Source organism: Sturnira hondurensis, unplaced genomic scaffold (assembly GCF_014824575.4).
Source record: "Sturnira hondurensis isolate 20B ecotype Veracruz unplaced genomic scaffold, ASM1482457v3 Scaffold0010128, whole genome shotgun sequence".
Lineage (NCBI taxonomy): Eukaryota > Metazoa > Chordata > Mammalia > Chiroptera > Phyllostomidae > Sturnira > Sturnira hondurensis.
In genome coordinates this window covers 620051-642548 of record NW_028082759.1, presented here as the reverse complement: position 1 = coordinate 642548, position 22498 = coordinate 620051, and the positions used below count along the sequence as shown (strand labels likewise).

General features: G+C 34.0%; 1 protein-coding gene across 1 annotated transcript in view; it reads right to left on the bottom strand.

The window, feature by feature from the left end:
* LOC118995338 (probable ATP-dependent RNA helicase DDX60) overlaps nucleotides 1-22498 on the bottom strand; it is an 83960-nt gene that overhangs the window by 11055 nt on the left and 50407 nt on the right. The window contains exons 25-34 of the mRNA XM_037058249.1: nucleotides 18993-19120; nucleotides 17518-17676; nucleotides 15704-15848; nucleotides 13401-13553; nucleotides 9357-9461; nucleotides 8487-8687; nucleotides 7672-7776; nucleotides 7380-7524; nucleotides 5367-5492; nucleotides 3023-3166 (exon numbers count right to left, since the gene is read on the bottom strand). Coding sequence (XP_036914144.1) covers nucleotides 3023-3166; nucleotides 5367-5492; nucleotides 7380-7524; nucleotides 7672-7776; nucleotides 8487-8687; nucleotides 9357-9461; nucleotides 13401-13553; nucleotides 15704-15848; nucleotides 17518-17676; nucleotides 18993-19120 — 1411 coding nt within the window. The remainder of the gene's footprint in view (nucleotides 1-3022; nucleotides 3167-5366; nucleotides 5493-7379; nucleotides 7525-7671; nucleotides 7777-8486; nucleotides 8688-9356; nucleotides 9462-13400; nucleotides 13554-15703; nucleotides 15849-17517; nucleotides 17677-18992; nucleotides 19121-22498) is intronic.

Here is a 22498-nt window from a genome sequence, read left to right as displayed (position 1 = left end):
TAATGCCAGAGGATCAACGAGAAAACTTTCCTCATAAACTAAAATCATTCTGGCATCTGCTAGTGGTTCTATTATTTGAACTTATCATTTGGTACAATTGGGTAACTCCATGTCTGTCCACTCAGAAATTTATCAGATACACACTACTGACAAAGTATAAAACACTCTTCATTGAACACTGGTGGGTCTGAGGACCCCAGATCAAACACCAGCACCATCCACCTGTCCTTTAGAATGAATTTCACTATCATTTAATTCCTCTCAAGATCCTATGGAGCTACAACAACTGTACAATTTCTCATAATAGAGTTAAAACTGACATCATGCTCACTTTCTTACACTAACTCTATTATTCATATGCCAACAGAAGGAAAGAAATTCCTACTTCATGTATCAGGAGGCAAAAGCAATAGAAGAACATTTCTAGGTCTTGTGGAGATCAACCACGTCACCTCAGGCCTGAGCGGTGAGTTTGGGAAAAGGACCTGTTGTCATGTCCATCTCAAATGGTTCGCTAGCTATCTACCTATCGTCTTCCCTTCTACCTTCCTTCCTCTATCTCCTCTCACTCTGACTTCCTTCTATGACAACACCACTCTCGTTTCTGTGTCTCATTGTTTCTCTTTGACACACTGCCTCTCTTCTGTTGTTCTCTTTGCCTTTATCATGTTTGTTCTTTTTACCTTTCTTTGTATTGTTTATATTTCTTTGTATTGTTGTGTCTCTATTTTCTGTTTCACTCTCTTTATTAATCTCTTGCTATAGGTCTGCCCCTCTTTTGCCTTTCTGTCCATGTGTTTGTCCCTTTCCAATTTTCATATTTCTCTTTTAATCTCTGTCTCTGTCTCTCTCTGTTTCTGTGTGTCATTCTGCATATTTATTCCTCTAGGTATCTCTGCCTTTCCTATACACACTTCTCTGTGTCTGCCTCTGCCAGTCATTCTGTCCATCTTTTTGTTTCTGTTTGTCTTCGATCTCTGCTCAAGGTCTACCTGATGACTAAGAAGATACATTCCACTATTATCTCTGTTATGCATGGTATCTTAGAGAGAATTATGAAAGAGAGGTATAAGAAAGAATTACATTCTTGCTTCATTTGGGAGCCAAGAAAGTGCAGCTTCTCTCAAGGCTATGCTTTGTGAAACACATTTGACTAAAAATGGGAACCGTGTGTCTGATTTAGCTTTGTTCATTTTACTCCCTCATACATTTTTCAGTTGATCCCAAGTACAGAAGACAAATACAAAGGTTTAATGTCTGACCCTTAAGCCCCCCAAATTAAATTTATGACTACAATTAATTAATAAGTAACCCTGCATTTTAACAGTTACAATTATCTGACATTATTTGTTTTAATTAGAGGTGGTGGTTGCACATCTTACTGCACAAAATGCTACTGAATTACTATAGAATGCTACTGAATTACTGTATTACTAAATACAGTCCTTAGAAATTATATAATTATATATTATATGAATTTCACCTCAACTTTTTCCAAAAACTTAGAAAAATTATGCCTGTATTTGTCACTATTATTCATTCACGTCATTTCTTTAAAATTATATTAATTTCCTAATACTGATGCAGCAAATAGCCACAACATTCGTGATTTAACACAACCCATATTTATTATTTTACTGTTCTATACATCAGAAGTCTGAAATGGATCTCACTAAGCCAAAACCAAGGTATAGTGAGAGCTTGTTTGGTCTCTGGAGGCCCTAGTGGAGAATCTGTTTCCTTGGTTCTTCCAGCTTCTAGAGGCTGCTACACAGTCCTTGGCTTGTGGTCCCTTGCATCTTGAAAGCCAGTGATGACCGGCAATCGTTTAAGGCAATTGATGATTGGTAAAATCTTGCTAACAGCGCATCCTCCTAACTCTGATTTTTCTGCTTCTCTCTTTTGCGGAAAAGCACTCTTATGATTACATTGGGCCATACATATATACTGGAAAAAAAGTATAATGCCCCCATTTTAAGGTAGCTGATTAGAAAATTTAATTCAATCTGCAATCTTAGCTCCCCTTTCACTACATAACATATTCTCAGGTTCCCAGGATTAGGATCTAGACATCTTGAGGAGAGGCCATTATTCCACCTAACACAGTAAACATCTCAGAGAAAAAGCAGAAAAGAAAAAATAATGGCATTCACACCATCAAGTCCCAAATGTAGGAAACTGCCCGGGAGCACTTACATTCTTTTCCATGAAGCTGACACATAACTGCTTTTCTCATCCCATGGCTGAATCAACTGACCATTTTTAGTTTGTCCTTCACAAGCCTTCTACATTCCGATATAACACTTTACCCAGAAGTGTGAATAACCCAAATCAGCCCTTACTGCTCAATTGTTTTTCTCTTTACTTCTTCTGGAAAACAGAATTCCATCACCTTCTTTCTACCTCTCAATCCTTCCATCTTTCTATTTTGGAGCACTGAGTGCATTCTCTACTTCCAATCCCTTTGCTTTATCTGGCACACATTACTGATTTTTAAAAATATTTTTATATTCTTTTTCATTTATTCTGTCTTGTCCTCAAAGACATGTGCAAAGACCTAATTTCTTTAATGGCCCCCATAGTATTCAAGGAAGTAGAACACACTGATGACCACTAGTAAATGAGCCAAATCTTTGTTATATTTTCATAGTTATTCAGACTTGAAAGTTTGATGTTCTCTAGTTAAGAGCATCAATATCTACTAAAAAATAGCATCAATAGAAAAGGAAATGTTTTATAATAAATTTAGACCATTTGATAGTCTATTAGCTTATAATGACACCACAAAATATAGAAATATTTTAAGTACTTAGTGTTAAATCAAATCTATGCTGGCTTGGCTAATTCCAAATAATGTTTTCAGTATATATTTCCACAGCATAGATCTGATGAATTATGATAGTTTCCTGTGTATCCTTTTTGCAATAGTTTTGTCCTTATTTTTTAAAGTTTAGTTTTATCAAAAATATTTACATTTTTTAAAATTAATTTACATTCTGTTTATGTACATTCATACTCTTACCAATTTCCGAGAGAGGTAGTTGGGATTCTTTTGTCCTGTCGGCCAACTTAGAGACTGTTAGGAGGAAGGAACCAAAATTCTTTTGGATTACGCTGTTGTATTCCTCTATCACTTCCGCAAATCCCCGGGGAAGATCACCTAGCACCACCTGGGAACAACGGGTTCAATGACTGGAACTATTTTTTAAAGCCAGAGGATTAACGAAGTCTGTGAGAACAACGGTCATAATATATTTAAAAGTCTGGATGAACAAATATTTTAAGTATAAATTCTATTATTTATAAAAGGGTAAATACAAAAACTAAAATCACGTCTGATCCTACCACCCAGGAATATATGTTTTGAAGATTTGGGTGTATAATCTTTCCTCCTGGTCTGGTTTATACAAATTGTGTTGTAGTGTTCAGTTTCTTTTCAGTCTTATGTTTATGTTCATCATTGTATCTGGAGTATTGGCCCATGTCATGGAATTGAAAAGACAGAATTGGCCCATCGTGAAAGACTGAAAAGATGACCTTCAGTGGCTACATGGTATTGCCACATACAGGCTTGTTAAAGTTCTTCTAACCATGCTCTTTTTGTTGGATATAGGGCTGGCATCCCGTCTTCAATTATAAATAATTATCAAATGTTATGCTTTGAACTGTGTCCCTCAAAAAACTGCAGGTTGAAATCCCGAGGTTCAGAGTGTGAGGTCATTAGGAAATCAGGTTATTGCAGATATAACTCGTTGTGACAGGATGAAGCCCTAATTCAATGTGATGGGTATTCTCACAAAAAGGGGGAATTTGGATAGAGAGACACGTACACAAAGAGAATGCCGTGTGAACATGAAGGTAGAGATCGGGGTGATGCATCTATAAGCCAAGGAATGCCAAAGAACACCTGGAAGCTACTAGAGAGACGTGGAACATGTTTTTCCCTCAGTCTTCAGAGGTACCCAACCCTGCCTAGACGTCGGCCTCCAAAACGGAGACAGTAACTTTCTGTTGCTTAAGGCAATTGGTGGTTCTTTGTTACAACTGCCTAAAAAAAACTAATAAATAATATTTTATGTAATTAATTTATGCAATGATATAATTTGATTATATCATTCTTATAATTTCAAAGAAGTAACCATACTACATTAAAGGGTAGGACATATCTATTTACAGTCCTGTCAACATAACTATCAATTGCAATATTTACCGTACTAACAAGTGAACTACAGCATCTTGTTAATATTCATTTTTTACCATTGGAAGGATTATTTTACATTTTTTTACAACTTTAGTATATGAAAGAACTAAAATTCCGTTATATCTCTTTTGTATTTGAAGACCTTACTAAACTGTCACTAATCATTATCATTTTCCTGGTGGTCCTTTTTTGCTTTTTCAGTAGCCAGTCATTTCTTCTGTAAATAAAAATAATTGCTAAAATAACAGCTAACACTTATTGGATGCTTCCTAACTACCGAGCACTGTTGTAAGCACTTTGCATATATTCATTAATTTAATCCTTACAGCAATCTTTTGAAATAGGTACTACTATGATTTCCAGATGATAGGTAAGTAACAGGCCTGGATAAAGAAATTTGCTTAATGCCACCTATGTGCCAACTAGCAGAGCTGGGGAGAGGTCCAAGAATCTATCTGGCTTTAAATTACTTTATGGTACATCATATTCACTGTGCTTACTTTTCCCATAATTATACGGTACTTTTATTTCTTGTCATTTGGCCATGAGTAAAATCCCCATAATTTCAAATGGCTGTTAAATTGGGCATTCATTTCTTCTTATTTCAAGGTTAAGTGTTACTATGGCCATTATTTCACCATTAAATGTAATGATTGAGATCATCTTCAATGTAATAAAAAAATCCTATGTTACTCACTTGCTAAAAACCTCTAATAGACATAAAGTTTTCTACTGTTTTTTTTTTATCATCACCTGAGGACATACTTATTGATCTTAGAGAGAGGGGGAAGGAGGGAGAGAACCACCACTGTAAGAGAGAAGCACTGACTGGCTGTCTCTTGCTATGTATCTCAATCAGGGACTGAACCCTCAATCTAGACATGTGCCCTGACTGGGAATCGAACCCACAGCCTTTTGGTTTATGGTTGAATCTTCAACCAACTGAACCACAGCAGCCAGGGCAAGTTTTCCATTTTTAAAAAGACCTCGACCTTTTTCCACATCTGAGAAGTCGCTGTATAAAACAAGAACTGTTTGAGGCGCGATGAAGAAATAATGCTAGTAAATGACAGCAAAACTTGGTTTTGGGGGAAATATGACTGCACTGCATGTTATAATGGAAAGACTTTAAGTAAAATTGCAAGGTTATGGTATATATTTTTTCTTACCATTGAACGAGAGTTTTTATTTTCAAATTTGTTCACACAGGGAGGAAGATGCCGTCTTCCAAAAAGATTTGCTAACACCACCACTAAGGTCTCCATCACATCTTCAGAAAATCTCTTTTGGCCTGTTTAAAATAAAGCATTTAATTTTCCAAACTTTGGAGAACAAAATTCATCATTTTAGAAATATACTAAAAAAAGAAAGGAATATACTGAGTCAGTTCTTAACATCTAAACTTAAGCCCTGGCTGTTGTGAGACAGTGGATTGAGCACCAACCTGTGAACCTGAAGGCTGCTGTTTCACTTCCAAGTCAGGGCACATCCCTGGGTTGTGGGCCAGGTCCCCAGTTGGGGACAAACGAGAGACAACTATAGATGTATCTCATTGATGTTTCTCTCCCTCCTGTTCCCTCCCTTCCCCTCTTTCTCTAAAGCCACTTTCTGGATGTTTAGCAAACTCTTAAATAAATCACAATATTACTTTATAGTAATGCAAACTAGGTGGCATCCTACTGACACAGACTCCGGTATCCTTGGATCCACTCTTGGCTGAAGGAACCAAAAGAGAAAAAAAAAAACTGCCACTTTGCCACATGGTCTTTAGCTCTGGAATGGCTCCGGATTCCATCATGGGGTTCAAATCTTCTTTTTGCTGATCTGTTTCATTCATTTTTTCCACGTCTCTTCAAAACCTACTAAGGAATGAAAGCCCTTACACAGCTTTCCAAATTCCTTATCTGCCTTTCAAGGCCACATGTCAACCCATACCCACTCTGTCTTTGGCACACAGTAAGGTCCAAAAAATAATCTCACAACTACTCCTATTGACATGCTCCTGGTATTTCTTGCAGTATTTTAGGTACTAAATCTCAAGGGAAAACCTATGCGTGATTCCGGATTTTTAATCAGCCACAGCATTTAGCACAGTGCTATGCCCACACATATATCTACTCATGGAAGAGCTTGGAAACAAGCCACAGCTGACACACTAGTGGGGAAATGCGGAGCATTAAGAGTGAAGCTTCCAGACTTTGAGGAAACAAACAAACAAAAAACACCTGAATTTTATGTGTTTATACTAGTAGCATTTGGGCAAATTTTGTTTACATTATTTTTTAATTCTTTAACATTCCTATAACTCACCATATTTATAAAATAAGTAAAATTTAGTGACACTACTTTCTATGATCTTTCATGAAAAAATATAGATTAATAATGAATTAAAGGCTTTATGTTTAGTTCTAAGGTAATAGTATATAATAGTTTCATTATTTTTCATGTCATTTTTAAAAGTTGGTAATTTACTAAAAATAAAATTCACAATGGGGCACTAATTACAGTATATATATTTAAGTTTGTTTGAATTTGGATCCTATCACTTTACTTCTCTCTACAGAAAATTAAATTTCATTACATTACAGTTATAGAGAAAAGTAATTTATGATTTTTAAAAGGGAAGCATCATTTAAGAGGACAGTATTGTGATGCTAATATAGTTCTACAGTTAATATTTGACATTGAAGCATTATCTTTATGTTTTACTATGTTAGAGCTAATGATTAGGACCTAAATGTGAGGAGATCACAAAAAGGCCTGTTTTTGATATCAATGACCAGATACAAAAAGGACAAATGAGTGATTTTACATCTATTATTGCAATTTATTTCAACTGATATGTGCATACATATTAAAATGTTTTGTGATTCTACAATAATAATATTTATTATTCTAAGGATTTGTGTTTTGACTTTAAAGTACATTAAATGGTAACTAGAATACTTATAGTACTTTATAAATATATCATGCATATGTTAATAATATTTTGATAAACATTTAATAATATAAAATAAGAAAAATGTTTAAACTATATTAAGAGAACGCAGTTAGAAAATCACGCCATCCAAAGTGGATGTATTCTGGGGAATACATGGATATATGTAAACACGTGTGGTGTGTGTGTTTATACACACAACTTAATGAGTAGAAGTTTGGTAAAGGAATATTTGCTTACCGTTTATGTTGGTTGGAATGCACAACTTATGAAATATGCCTTTCTTCAGCAAGCTTACTAAAACAAAGTTTGTAGGTTCATGGTAGTGCAAATGGGACACAAGGCCAGAATATCCGATGGGAATACATTCTTGATTCAAGTATTCCTATAAATTAAATTTGACATGTTAACCTCAGTCTCTGGATCTCAGAAATATCAAACAAGTAAGTTGTTCATAAAGGACAATTTAGTACAGTGGAGTTAAGCATGTGTACTTTCATCTTAATTTAGTGGAAATAGATTTACATCTTACCTCTCGGATCAAGAATTGTAAAGAATATATGAAGTAAAACTTTAACATGCACTTGATCTTTGGTTGCTTGAAGGACACCAGTGAATGCTGGAGAACTGATAATGCCTATACGTATATACATCAAAATATCAAGTTAGATATTAAGCAAATTTTATAGTGTGTCTTCCAAATGTGATATCCAAAGGACAACTAAACATTTCTATTGTAGAACAGAGTGCTACATATATGTATGCACTACACATAGCACAGGACATATTTTTATTAGGCATTAAATATTGATGTATTATATTATTGTAATTATTATACTTATAATTAGGTATTCCATAATGCTTTATATTGCATGTGTATGTAATTGAAAATAGCATGAAAAACTTGGGGGAAAGATAAATAATTCACCTTTATGCATGAGAGGTGAAAAGTAAAATAAAGTATAAAAATGGAAAATCAATAATTATGAATGTTGCATTATGAAGCATCTTTTGTTTTTGAACCATTAGTTATTTCTTTGAAATTTATTTTTAAATCTTTGAGACCAGATATAAGTACATTAAAATGTTTGTTTTCTGATATATATGAAGCCCTGGGGTTATTATAACAGGACAAGCATGGGTTTAATTTTCCACATGTTTAAATGTGTGAAATTAAAAGCAAGTTTCTTTGTTGAATAAGGGGACTATAAAGTAGAATCAAATGTTACAGTGAGTTTTTATTCTCTTTATTATTTTTTTCTCTTCAGTTTATGTAATTTTTTATGATAAAATTGAGCTTACATGATTATATTTAGTTAGGTAATTTAATAATATAAAACAGTGTACCTTTGCTTTGGCATCCTCCTTGTCTTCTGCTTTGGCAACTAAGAGCATAAGTCTGAGAACCAAGGAAATGCTTAAAGGAAACTGACCCTTCAATTTGGGCACATTCGACTTTAAGAGCCTTTCTATCTTAGGTAATGGAATGCCATAGAAGAACACATTTCCTATCAGATCTTCTCCACGTCTTCCTGCACGACCAGACATCTAGAGAGATTATAACATAACACTTTTAAGTCATTTCAAATCTTGCCTCTGTAAATGGTTAATGTCTGATTTACCTATACCACAAGAAATAATTACTTGCAAAAATCTTGAGAGTTCTTTATTGCTTGGCATATCAAGTTTAGCAAAGTTTAAAATATTATTTTAGTTTAAAAATATATTATCAAAGTGTTTGCTATTTTAGTAATGACTCTGTTTTAAGACCATGACTTTTAAAGTAGGGGTGTCTTGGCTGGGTGGCTCAGTTGGTTGGACTGTTGTCCTGTACACAAAAAGGTGGCAGGTTCAAGTCCTGGTCAGGGCACATACAAGAATCAAGCAATGAGGTCCTGACCTGGTAGCCTGGTAGCCCAGGTAGTTAGAGCATTGTCTGGATATGCCTAGGTTGTGGGTTCACTCCCAGTTGGGGTGCATAAAGGAGGAAACCTACCATGTTTCTTTCTCATATCGATGTTTCTCCCTCTCTTTCCCCCACTCTTTTCCTCTGTTCCTAAAATCAATAAATAATTCAAATAAACCTCTGAAAAATTACTTGACCTAATAAGTGAATTTATCCCCCAAAATTTCAAAATAAACATGGTCTGTTTTTGGCTTACCGAATAGATGTTCCCAATCCCTATGTATACAAATATAGGCAAATTGTATAAATACCTGTCGAAAGTGCAAGCCATCCAAAAAAACAGAATCTTCCATAAAAACAACAGATTTACATGGCATGTTAATCCCCAAAGCAAGGGAGGAGGTAGCTGTTATTACCTAAGGGTGAAGGGTAAAAAAAAATCAAAAAATAAATTTAACCTAGAATACATAAATGTATGCATAGTCTTTAAACATTGATTAGATTAGACTCCCTTAAAATCATTTTTCTTGAGTAAAATGGGAAGCCAATGTCACCAAAAATACAAACTACATTTTCTTTTCGAATAACTCAGAGATTTGCAATCACTTTTGTGTTTTCCTTAATATAATTATCTAGCCTTTTTAGATTGTAAAATGATGTGAAATCAGAGTCATTCAGTAAATTTGTAATTATTGTGCACAAATAAAAGCACTTGGCTGTAAAAGCAGTATTATTTCATACAAAAACATTTCTAAAAGTACAGTAGGGCATAAATTCGAAGAGCGGGAGCAGGAACCAGGTCACATCAAGCATAAAAAAAACAATCTAAGGAGTTTAGATTTTAAGAGAAAGGGGCATAACATGATATAATTAATATCTATAAAACCGCTTTGGTTAGTGTGTAAACTAATTTTAGGAGGCGATGAATTGAAGCTGAATGATCTGATGGGGCATTTTGATTTTTTTGGAGGTGACTTGATGTTGTATTGAGTAGAAAATGGTATTTTGAATTGAGATAAAATATATGAATAAAGGGTATTTCCTAGGATTTCTCTTTCCTATCTCAATTTAAAAATACTATTTTAACTCACATTTCTTAGTAAAAACTGAAGCTAACACGAAGAATGTCTTATCTCTATTTTATCCCAACCCCACTTGAGATTGTTTGTACTCTTTTTTACTTCTCTTTTAGACTTTCTCTCTTCAAAATATATATATTTTCTCTAACAGTTTAGCTCCACTAAATAAGTTTGGTTATATAGTGGTTTACTTATCCATCTACTCTGTATTTTCTTATTTCCATTATGATTTTTTCTTTTTATATTTTTACATTGTAAAAATGTTAAATTAGTATACCTTTCTAATAGTGGGACCATCTGTACCTCTAGTAATGATTTTATCTTATCATATATTTTATTTAATATAAGTATAGCCACATTAGCTTTCTTTGTTTTTTTATTTACATTTCTTTTCCTTTCAATTCTTTTTTCTTATGTTTCAAATATGTCCCATATAATCAACACCTAATTAGATATTTTGTTAATCAGCTTCAAAAATGTTTCTTTTAATTAGAGTCATTGAGTTCACATGCATCAGTTTATTTAATGTAGTTATTATATTTGATGAACTTGCTATCATTTTATACTCATAGTAACAGTGTTTTAAAATCATTTTGTCTGCTTTCTTGGCTATTTTTTAATTTATTTGGATGTTTTAGTGCTTTTACTTTTCCTTTGTGGTTTGGAAGTTGAACATTCAAATTCTGTTTTTTCAGTGAGTATTGACAAACTTACATAATCTGTACTTATCTTTTAAAGGTTCAAAAGTAGTCAATAATTTCATACTCCCTTAGACATTTCCTCAAATAACTGTGACTTCCGAGACATACACTACTGTAACATATCTTGCTTTTTAAAAAATTCCAAGTGGATATTTTTATTCAGATAATAAAACTCTTAATTTAACTATATTTGCACTTTTCTAGGATTACTCTCTATGTATTTCTAAACTACTCTCATTTTTCTGAAATTACTTCCATTCTGCCTAATTTTGAATTTTCTTTTAATTGATGAGGCAAAATGGTCAAAAATCTCTGTATTTATTTGTCTGAAATTCTCCACTTTGCTCTCATTCTAGAAAAATAATTTGGCTGTATATAAAATCTAAATTGGAAATTATTTTCTTTAAAATTTTTAAGATAAAATTTCACTTATTTCTGGATTTCATTTTGCTTTTGACAAGTCAGAAGTCCCTCAACTACTCTGAGTCTGTTTTCTCAGAGTGCTTTTAATGTGCTTTATCTTTAATGCCATTTCCTTATACAACATAGTACATATCAAAACATGTAAAGTAAAACTAACAGAACTACAAAGAGAAATACCAAATTTACATTAACAATAAGATTTTAACACTTTCTAACTCATAATTCTACTCTCATCATTGATAGAAGGTATTTAAAAAAGTCCAATAATACAGATTTAAATTAAGAAGCCTCACAGAACACTGAAACCAGGACACACAGAACACATACTTGAATACATATAGAACATATTGCTAAATAAACTTTATTTTAGGACCTTTTTAGATTTCCAGAAATTTGCAAAGATGATATGGAATTTCTATGTTCTAACATATTCCTATGTTCCTATGTTATTAATATCCTATGTTCCTATGTTATTAATATCCTATTGGTCCTGTACACTTGTTACAACTAATGAAAAAAATATTGACACAGTATTATTAACCAAAGCTCATACTTTCCCCAGATTTCCTTGGTTTGACCTAATGTCCTTTTTCGGGATCCACCCAGGGAACCATCTAACGTTCAATGGGCCTGTCTCCTTGGATTCTTTTTGATTGTAAGTTTCTCAAGCTTGTCTAAAGGAAATCAGGGCTCTTTGGATACAAGACCTATTCTAAGGCTGGGGCAAGAAATATACAAGATGAGTGAGCATCTTACTTCGCCAGAAAGTAAGGAAGTACTCAAAAACAAACAACTCACAATGATGGAAGCACACCAAAGGGTTAGAGAAAGCAAGTGAAAGAGCTCCCGATTGCTGAAAGTAGAACAATTTGAACAAGAAAATAAGTAAAGTAGCATTGAGTTACACCCAAAGTATAAAATAAATATCCATGTGTCCATACTGACATAAATAAATTTTGTGTTCATAAAAGAATGAAGGAAAAGAGATGCAACTCTTGTACAGAATGATTCTAAATAATGTAGATAGTCCAACTATAAGGAGGAAAGTATAACTGAACTACCTACTCCTTAAGTGTGGGTTGTGCCTAGCAACTTCCTTTCAAGGAGGGCAGTACAGAAAAGGGCAATAAAAAGTAACTTTATGTGGAAAAGTCTAATAAATATGATCTTGGCCAGATGCTCAAGATTAACATCAATAGTGATGTCATGTCCATAGTCTATAACCCCGATAAAATATGATGAGAATGACATGTTACCTCTGAGGTCTTCCTACAAGCAACACATAGACCCAGGTGGTCATGAGGAAGAACATCACTGAAATCCCAGTTGTATTCTGCAAAAATATCTGATCAATTATCCTCATAACCATCAAGATCTTCAAAAACAATGCAAATCTAAGAAAGTGTCACAAGTGAGAGAGCCTAAAAATGTCTGACAAGTAAATAAAATGTTGCATCCTGGGTAGGATCTTGGTACAGAAAAAGGACATTAGAGGAACAACTGAAGAAGTCTGGATAAAGAATAAACTTTAGTTAATAAAAACAAATCAATATTAAATAATTATAACAAATGTACTATACTAGAGTAAAATTTTAAAATGGAAAATTGGGTGCATGTCATATAAGACACTCTCTGCACTGTATTCATGACTCCATTTTTTAACCATAAGACCTAAAATTTGTCAAGGTGAAGTAAAAAAATGGACTAAGTCAGGAAAGAAATTTAGCAATGTATTTCTGGACCTTGAAAACTACTTTTGCTCTTTGAAACAGTGATATCACTTTGCAGAGTCAGTTGATCTCATCAATAATCCAAAATATTGACATGTTTATGAACAAAAATTTCAACATTAACAGAATGTTTAAATGAATTTTACATATATTATGATGTACTCATAAACTGTTCATTATGTAATGCTAATTTATAATAGACAATTATATCCTATTAGGCAAGGCAGACAGGATCCCTAATTGCATATACATTATATATTAACTATATAAAATATATTTGAAGGAACAGAATATGCTAAAATGTTAGCAGAACATCCCTCCAAGTGGAGCAATTATGTCAGAGTACATTTCTCCCTCCTACTGAGGCCTCTGCTCAAATGAGGGCACTGCTTTCAGGAAAGTTATCCTCCAAGTTCACCAACCTTGACGTGCTTCAGTCTGAAAAGCATCTCGACAACTTGTCTTTGTCTATATTCCATTAAACCATGATGATATCCGATGCCCCGCCTTAACAGATTGTGCAGTTTGTAGCTTTTTCTTGTTCCTTTCAGTCTGTATAAGATCTTTGATAAAGTCTGAAATATCCCAAACAAAGAGTCTGCAGTGTCAACTTAAAGCATTTATCCTCCAACTTAACCATGATGTCATGAGTTAAAAAGTAGTTTAGAAATCAATGCGGAGTTGGACACACTTCTAAAAATAGTTGTGGCCAGAATCCAAAGCCTATTTAAACTACAAAATGCCCAATATATGGATGGTATTTTAGTAGAATGGTTTCATAGTGCCTGATATTCAAAGTTTGATATCTGATACAAGAAAAGGTAACCCAATCTTAATCACGGTGATGCTTTCTTCATCTATTTCTTTGTCAGGAACATGCACCCTATTTTCTTCCCATACCCACTGAGTGGTTGAGATGCACCCTTGGTTTCAAACTGTTGAATCACTGGTTATGGCTCTAATGAACTGAACTAAGGTCTCCAGATAAATGAGGAGAAGATAATGGAAATGAGGAGATTCCTCCTCAGGAAATGAGGAGACACCGACGAAGGGGGAAGATAAGAGGGGTGAGGGACCAGAGTGCCCTGAGGCTAATACCAAAACCCATCCCTGATTAAATTCTCAGCTTAGTTTAATTTGTTACCACCCTAATATTGTTTTATTTTTGCTGTTAATTCAAATCTACCATATTTTTTGGACTATAAGATGCACTTTCCCCCCAAATTTGGGAGGAATAATGGTTGTTGATGCTGCTGTTGAGTTCTGTTTACATTTACATTGGTAAAATATTATGTTATTTATGTTATCAAATATTTGACCACATTTTGTGCTTCAATTTTTTTCTTTTTTCTTCCTCTAAAACCTAGGTGTGTCTTATGGTCTGAAAAATATGGTAACTTATTGGGTTTCTTTTTCATGAGCCCTTCCAGTCATCTCTGATCAGTGTTGGTTGTCCTCTCTCTCTCTTTCATTCTTTGTATCTTCTTGTCTATCTTTTTTAGGTGTTATCTTTATATCTGTCACTGTTTCTCTCTCTCTCCCCCCTCTCCCTCTCTCTTGTTCTATTCCCCCCCTCTCTCTGAAACCCTCTGGGTCTATTTCTATATACTTTGTCAGTCACTATATTGTTCTTCTCTTTTCTTTCTCTTTTTCATCCTTTTTCTCTCATTCTGCCTCATTTTCTGCCTCTCTCCCGTAACTCAAGGAAACAAAAAAGCATAAAATAGTAATAACTACATTTCCCCGACTACTACATGAACAATTAGGTCAACCAGCAAACATTTAATGAGCACTCATTGTTCAGGGTGTCTCTCCGTGTTTTAGAGTTACATTTCTGAATGAGGTGTGGCTTAAGGGAGAAGTGTAAGACATCCTAACTCCACAGTTACCAGTTGGAAGAACTAGGTTCCAGATAGTTTAAAAAAACAGATAAGAAGGAACTCCCAGAAGAAAGACAAATGATTTTAAGGTTCTTTTAGCCAGTTGTTGCTTAAGCTTATAGCTCAGAAAAAATGGTCTTACATTTACTTTTAATATATCTTTTAATATAGAAATAGTTATAACTAACTTCAACTAATAAATGCAACTTCATAGATATCAGAATTATACTTTGGCACAATTCTTTGAGCTGCTTTTAATGACTATATAAACTTAAGCAAATTATCTTAATTTTTCTAGCCTCAAAGTTTAGGCTCCAACTGATTGTTTCAAGATTATTGTAGGTTATGTTGTATGTTTTATAAATTCCATATAACAATATAGACACTATGTATACTTTTATGTGTTAAAGTGTGTTTCTCCAAAAATTCTTATGTCAAAGTCTTAACCCCAAGTACCTGAAGATGTGACTGTATTTGAATAGAGGTGTTTTACAAAGTAAATTCAGTTAAAATGAGGTCATAAGGGTGGTCTCTCATTCACTGTGACTAGTGTGCTTATAAGAAAATTTGAACACAGATGCATAAAATGGAAGAAGATATGAAGATACAGAAAGATGGCCTACTGCAAGCCAAGGAGAAAGATCTGGAACAGATCCTTCCCTCACAGCCCTCAGAAGGACCGACCCTGCCAACACCTGGATCTCCAACTTCCACTCTCCAGAACTGGGAGAAAATAAGTATCGGTTGTTTAAGCCACTCACTCTGTGGCCCTTTGTTACATCAGCCCTAGCAGGTCAACAAGCCCACCTGGACACCTGACTGTACCCTTGTTTCTTTTCCCTTACCTGCTTATCCACAACCGTTTGGTCTGCATAAGTACAGTCTGTGGTCACTGCATAATGCTTCTTAAGGTTTTTCGTCATTTCCTCTATTTCAGCTCCCAATACAATGATTCTTTGAATCCTAGCACCTGAATCTGAATTAAAAAATCTGAATATAAAAAATATCAAAAATCAGTAAATACATTGATTATAGCTTGCTCTTTTATTTTTTTAAGTTTGAGTTTACATATATAAATACCAGGCGAAAAGAACTGCAGATAATTCAAACCTGAAAGACAATGTGCCTATTAGAGAATATTCATCAGGCCTTAATTACCTCAATTGTCTCTTTTATCATCTTCCCATTAAAGTATATTTCAATATATTCATTAAAATGCACCTAACACAAAAGAGAAAAACCTCCTGTACCTCTCCTATCTCTCATGCCAACCAAATTTTAATTTATTTCCTACATCCAGAAGAAGAATATGTTTTTAATTAATTAATTAATTAATGTTAGAGCAAGGGTTAGCATGAGAGCTAGGAGAGGTACAGAAGGTTTTCTGTACCTCATTTTCACCAGGGCCACATCAGCTTCACAGTTGCCCTCAAAGGACCTAATATAATTTTAGGACTGTATAATGTAACGACTCCTTAACTAGGTGCAAGGAGCTTGGCACTGCCACTGGGTAGAAACAAGGTACCAGGCTGAATAAAACAAGGTGGAGGGCTGGATTAGGCCTGTGGGCCTTGTGTTTGCCACTTGTGTTTTAGAGAACAAGGAAGAGAAGAGAAACATCAATTTGTTTCCAGTGGAACAATATTTCTGGCATTAAATTTGATAGAAAAATCAATTTTCCTAACACCTGCATAAAATGCAAATTCTTTATAGTTGAAGAAGCATATGATAATTTTATCTGCAAGACTGTCTTCTTTCTAACATAGCCTGGAATTGACTTTCTGCACATGCCAAAATGAGCCTGGAGGTATATCGGGGTACCTCTTAATAAATCCTTGCTTGGGTAGAACGGCTCACAGAGGGTGACCAGCTGCTGGGTCACTGCAACAGGTCTGTGTCAGCCATCCTACTTGAATTTCCACTCTTCTAAGACTCAAACCTCTTCTGTATGACTACTTCCAGCTCAGGAAACAATCAAAAAAGATATTTATTGCATTATGGTTATAATTTCTTTCAAGAGTCAGTAGGGCAAATGCTAGAAAAGAATTCTGAGTGAGGGTGAGAATTGTGTAACAATGATCAAAGTTATGTAACAAAATTCCTACATCATGTCTCCCAGGTTAATTCGTACACCAAGATGAAACAAAAATAGAGGCATTTCTTCACATATTTGTACCTTTTATATTAAGACAATAAAGCATAAAAATACAAAAAATAACATTTCCTGTATTATATTAAAAGACAATTATGCTAGTGAACTTGTTTGACTAATGACCTATTTGACATTTTAATGCCTATCTTTTAAAAGTGAATGTAAGCAATTATAAAATTTATTTCTAGCAAATTGGCAAATTTGTAATTCCTGAAAAACAAAAGTATAACTTGCACTTCTAAGAAAGAAGAAAGAAACTAATACAGTGAAGAAAATTATTGCAAGTTATTATATGATTTTTCAAATATTATAAAATACTCAAAAAAGCCCTTTCCTGGATGTCCTCCAAAAAGTGAAGTATTAGTCAATTAACTTGATGTGTCATATAAAAGAGACAAAAAATCACACCATCACATTATAAAAAGTTTGAATTATAAAAAATTTATTGAAAACTCATACAGTTCATTTTAAACTTTAAAAATTCACAACTCAAGTAAAAATACTCACACAGCATAGTTTCTTTTTTGAGACTTTACTGCTTTCCATAGTTTTTTGTTCAAATTCATCTTCTCTCTTTCAGAATTTGGGCCTTTCTGAGTATTCTGCTTGATTATCAAATTTGTAAGAAGTCGTGAGGCTGATAGTTCCACTGAGTGAATGTTGAATCTAAATTAAAAAAGTATCTGCATCTTTAAAAATTTCACCTTCACATCAATCTTATGTGTATGTGTGTACACACACACATACACACACACACACATATATACACACACACTCGTATATCTTATAGATATATCTCATATATAAGAGAGAGAGAGATTACATATAACCATGTAAGTTTTATTCATAGTCTACCTTTAATTTGTTTGTTTGTTTTGGAGAGTTGTTTTGTTTCAAATGGGATGGATTAAATTAGATCTAGATTTCTTCTCTTTCCTCCTCGTCTAGAATACCTACCCTTTGAGACCCAACCCCTGCGTAAAAATGGCTATAACCTCCCTAGCCCACTGATATCTCTTTCCACTAAACTCTGAAGCACCTAATGCCATTATCGCATATTTATTTCAAATGTATACTATGTTATACCTTTAAGGGACAGGCCACTTTTAAACTAATAATTTACTATTTTACTCTCCTATGCTCCCAGAGGTGACAAGTGTCTCCTCATATTCACTATTAACGTATCCAGAATGCCTTGAATACTGAAACATTATGTAACTCTGTATATCATGACTAGCTAAACTACTGAATCTGTTTCAAGTTCACACACACCACTCTTCTTAGAATCAACTCCTTACAGGCAGTCAAGTCACAGATTGTGTCTGCATCCCTGAATCCTGGGCCCAGCACCAAGAAGCAGAGTAAAATGAATTGAGCGTGAGCTCATTCCATCCATATAAATTTGATTAAATATTTCCCTAAGGAAAATCTGTATTTTAAATGCAATGAAAACACGGTTACTAATTGTATGATATTGTCACTAAGTCCCATCTAACCTTTCTTTTAGTGCTTTGAAGGGAAAAACAGAAAAAGGAAAATTAGCAGACTGAAGGTCTTTCCTTTTTAATGAAGAATTTAGATGTAACCACATTTGCAAAGAACCCAGAGAACAAATACAGCGAGGTCATATGTGTGCATATGGAATACATGTGTGTTACCATGCATGCTGTCTTTTGGCAAGTGCACAGTGCATTTTACCCTTTTCCCTTTATTTTATTTTGATGGTATAAAGAACTTTTCAATAATTGATAGGACAGAGAATTCTACTGCACTAAACTATACAATTAGGTTTTGAAGTATAATTGACTGAGAGGTGTTCCTCTCATCCTATACCCAGCTTGATATCATTAAGTATGACTTTGACAGAGAGTTAAAATTTCTTAAAATTCTATTATGAATCAAAGGTTATCCATATTTATTGCTTTCAACAATCTTTCAAATTCATGCGACATTAAGTATAAAACTAAGTAAATGTTACTTACAAAAAGAATATTGCAGGCAGCTTATTCATTTCTTTAAGTTTTTCCACAAAATAGGGAAACATTCTTTGCTTTTTAGCTTCTGCACTGTCAAAAGTCTGAGGCTTAAGGTACTTTAGTAACTGATTCACCTGAATAAAATTATTATAAGTAAGATAAATCATTAAATATTTATAATTGTGAAGAGAAGATGACACAATCAGCTAGCATTTGAAACTGAAAATCATAGTGGTTAGGCTTAGTGAATTTTCATGGAGTAAGCTGGAAATTATATTCAATTCATGTACATTTGTAAATAAAATAAAAATCTAAGAAAACTTGAATGATATATTTCAATTATGTTATAATCATACCTATGGTGTTTATGGAAGTGCACAGAGATTATGAGACACTGATGTTGGCTATTAACAGGGTGAGCACAGGGTATGGGAAATAAGACTTTAACATAAATAGAGTTAAAATTGCTCAAAATTCCACACATACCAATTGTATGTTATGAATTTGTACAAATTCATCACCAAATTCATGTTAGGAGGGAAGGACTGAGGAGGCTATAAACAAGAGGTACAAAAGATGGTTATCCTGAGAAAACTAAGAAATGTGAACAAATATAATTATGGAAGAGAATTCAGCTAACTCCCCAAGTGTTTAGGAACCTAGCTGTGAGAGACACAACAAATCGAACACTAAATCAAAAATATCTATAACTGTTGAGGTTAGAGAAGTGTGTAGTTCAGTGTAAGCTCAAGGAGAAATAAAACACTAGGGGAACTCTTCCAGTTTTCCAAAGTATATGTACCGTGTTTTCTTATTTTTCATTTATGTTGAATGATTCAATTTATACATCATAAATAAATCTGTCATAAAAAATTTGAACAAGCGTCGCTCCATTCTCTCATTCCTTCTACTCCAGCCGTTGACTCACCCTGAAGAAACACATCTCAGAGCCACCTGTAACTCTTCGAAGGTAGAGATTGATCTACTCTTCAAGAACCTGGTGACCCAGCCTTCCCCGGGCCTGGCCTGCAGCCTGGGAAAGGGCTCCCACTAGACCTCAATAGCTGCGGCTTCAGTAGAGGAAGCCAAATATTTTTAAAAATTGCTGTGGTAAATGAGAAGGGTTGTTTTCTTGATGATACTGTTGCCCAATGTTTTGAGAAAAAGTAGTTATGTTTTTATCAGTAGGCAGTCTATATACTATAGGTAAAATGGAATAGAAAGAGATAAGTCAGTGCATATGAAAAGTCCCAGTGGAATTTCCAGAACATTATGGCTGTCTAGTAGGATATATATATTCTCCTTCAGGAGTGTGAGAGAAATTCTTTGAGAACAAAAAGAGAAAAGCAAGAGTTCTGCTTCTTTCTGCATTTGTTACAGGTGAATGAGTCCCTCGTGGACCCCACCCTCTTGCAGGTAACATCTGCCACTTTGAGGAAAAATGCAACCAAACCATAACCTGAAAAGTAAAACAAAAGCAGACAGGTTCTGGCGGAGTGTATGCAGGGAAATGATGGAAAATCATAGCTTCCTGGCTTTTAGCCTGGGGACACGCGGCTAAGCCAAAATGTTCACAAACCCTTTCCCACCCCCATCCTGTAAATAAAGAAACAGAAAATTCTGCTAAGAACAACAGCCACTAGAGTGAGGAGAGAATTCCAGAAAGGAGAGAGCTACAGAAGAAAATTCCTAAAATCTATGAATAAACTAAAGCCCAAATTTATCGATTGACCCGCGCACAGGCAAAACAAACTCCATACATCCTAACTAAGGGTGAAAGAATGGAGATTTTAGCTGTCACTCAAAAGACAGGATTTGTAATTTGAGTTTAAGTTATAATTACCTTCTAAGATAATTTTTTTTAAATTCTCCAGAGGGCTATAACAGAATACAGAATCTCCACAATATAACATTCACGGTCCAAAAATAACAAAAAGAAGACAATCCCACAAAATAAAATATAAGGAAGGAACAAGGAAAATATGACCCCTTCTCAAGAGGAAAGAAAATTATCCCAGATAAACATAAAAGATTATAAAGATGTTGGAATTAGCTGATAAGGACTTGGAAGTAGATCAATAACCTCAGAATAAAAAGTTCTGAAAAATATAAATAAATACATACAGTACCAAGAGAGCCCACAGAGGAAAAGATGTGGCTAAAAAAAAAAAAAAAAATCAACTAGAGGAATAGAAAAAAACACAAAGAAAAGTTAAAAAAAAAAAAGAAATTTTGAAACATGACACTTACATTGAAAGTTCTTCCTAAATATAGTAAAACTAGAGTTTTTGAACAAACATCCTTGAATGTTTGGGCTTTAACTTCAGATGAACAAGAAATCATCACAGATGCTAACACAGGAGAAAAGATTGTCACCGACCATAAGACTAAAGTATGTCAACTATGTTAAATATCTGCTGAGAGGGATCTCAATTCACTACTGGAAAATGTGTTGATGTCCCCAACTGTGTAAAAATAAACCATTAATCAAAGCCATATCAGGCCACAAAGAAATGGTGGCTTGAAATTGAAAAAGCAAAACAACTTTAAGTTAATCAAGTCAAATAATCGGGATAAGGTAATATTTATAACTAGTCTTCTAATTAAAAGTAATATAGAATAAAACTATTATAATATAGCAAGAGAAAAAGCTGGCCACATAAATATTAGGTAAAAGCAGAATTTAGATTATGATACCAGAGGGTGCCTGGTAAAAAAATAAAATTAAGGAATAATTTTATTCATTTACTCATTCATCTGATATTCTATATATACCCTACTGGTCTATAAATAATATTTTAAACAAAATATCTAAAATTTAAAAATTAAGAAAAGTAAATGTTTAAAACTAAAATTTTAGGTGAAAAGAATGTAAAATGTCCAACGAAAATTATTAGCCCAGGTACAATACATGTGAAGGGGATTTTCATGTTATGAATGGCATCGCTCATTGCCACAAGGTACATCATAGGCTCCAAGGGAAATATCTATGACTCGTGCCTACTGAAGAGGACATTGGATGGAACTAATTAGAGCTTAGGGATTTGCCACCTCCTAAAATATTGTAAATCAAGAGGACTGAGTAAAGTTAAGTTTGATCTAGGCTGGTATCTATATATCCCAGTGTGTTAAAAGCCAGATAATAGCAATGATAAACCAAAGGTTTTCAACCCTGTTTGCACATTTAAATTTCCTAGAATCTCTTTTTAAAATTCCAGTGCTCCAGCCACATATGAGGCCAATCAAATCAGAATTTATAAGTTGCATTTTTTATAAGCAGCTACTGTTGAAAACCTCTACTTTATATAATAGCAATCCTTCACATTTGGTGGTTTTCAGGCTCGCAGATCAGGTAGTCTGCCCAAGTCAGTGTGCAATTAAAATAAAAAGAAAAAATGGGTTCCTTCTCACGTGGAAAGAGAATGCAGAAAATAGGGATGGATTAAAATTTTGCTTCCATTTCCTGAACTGATCAAGAAGTAATCACATTTTAACCATGATTTTGGGCCCCC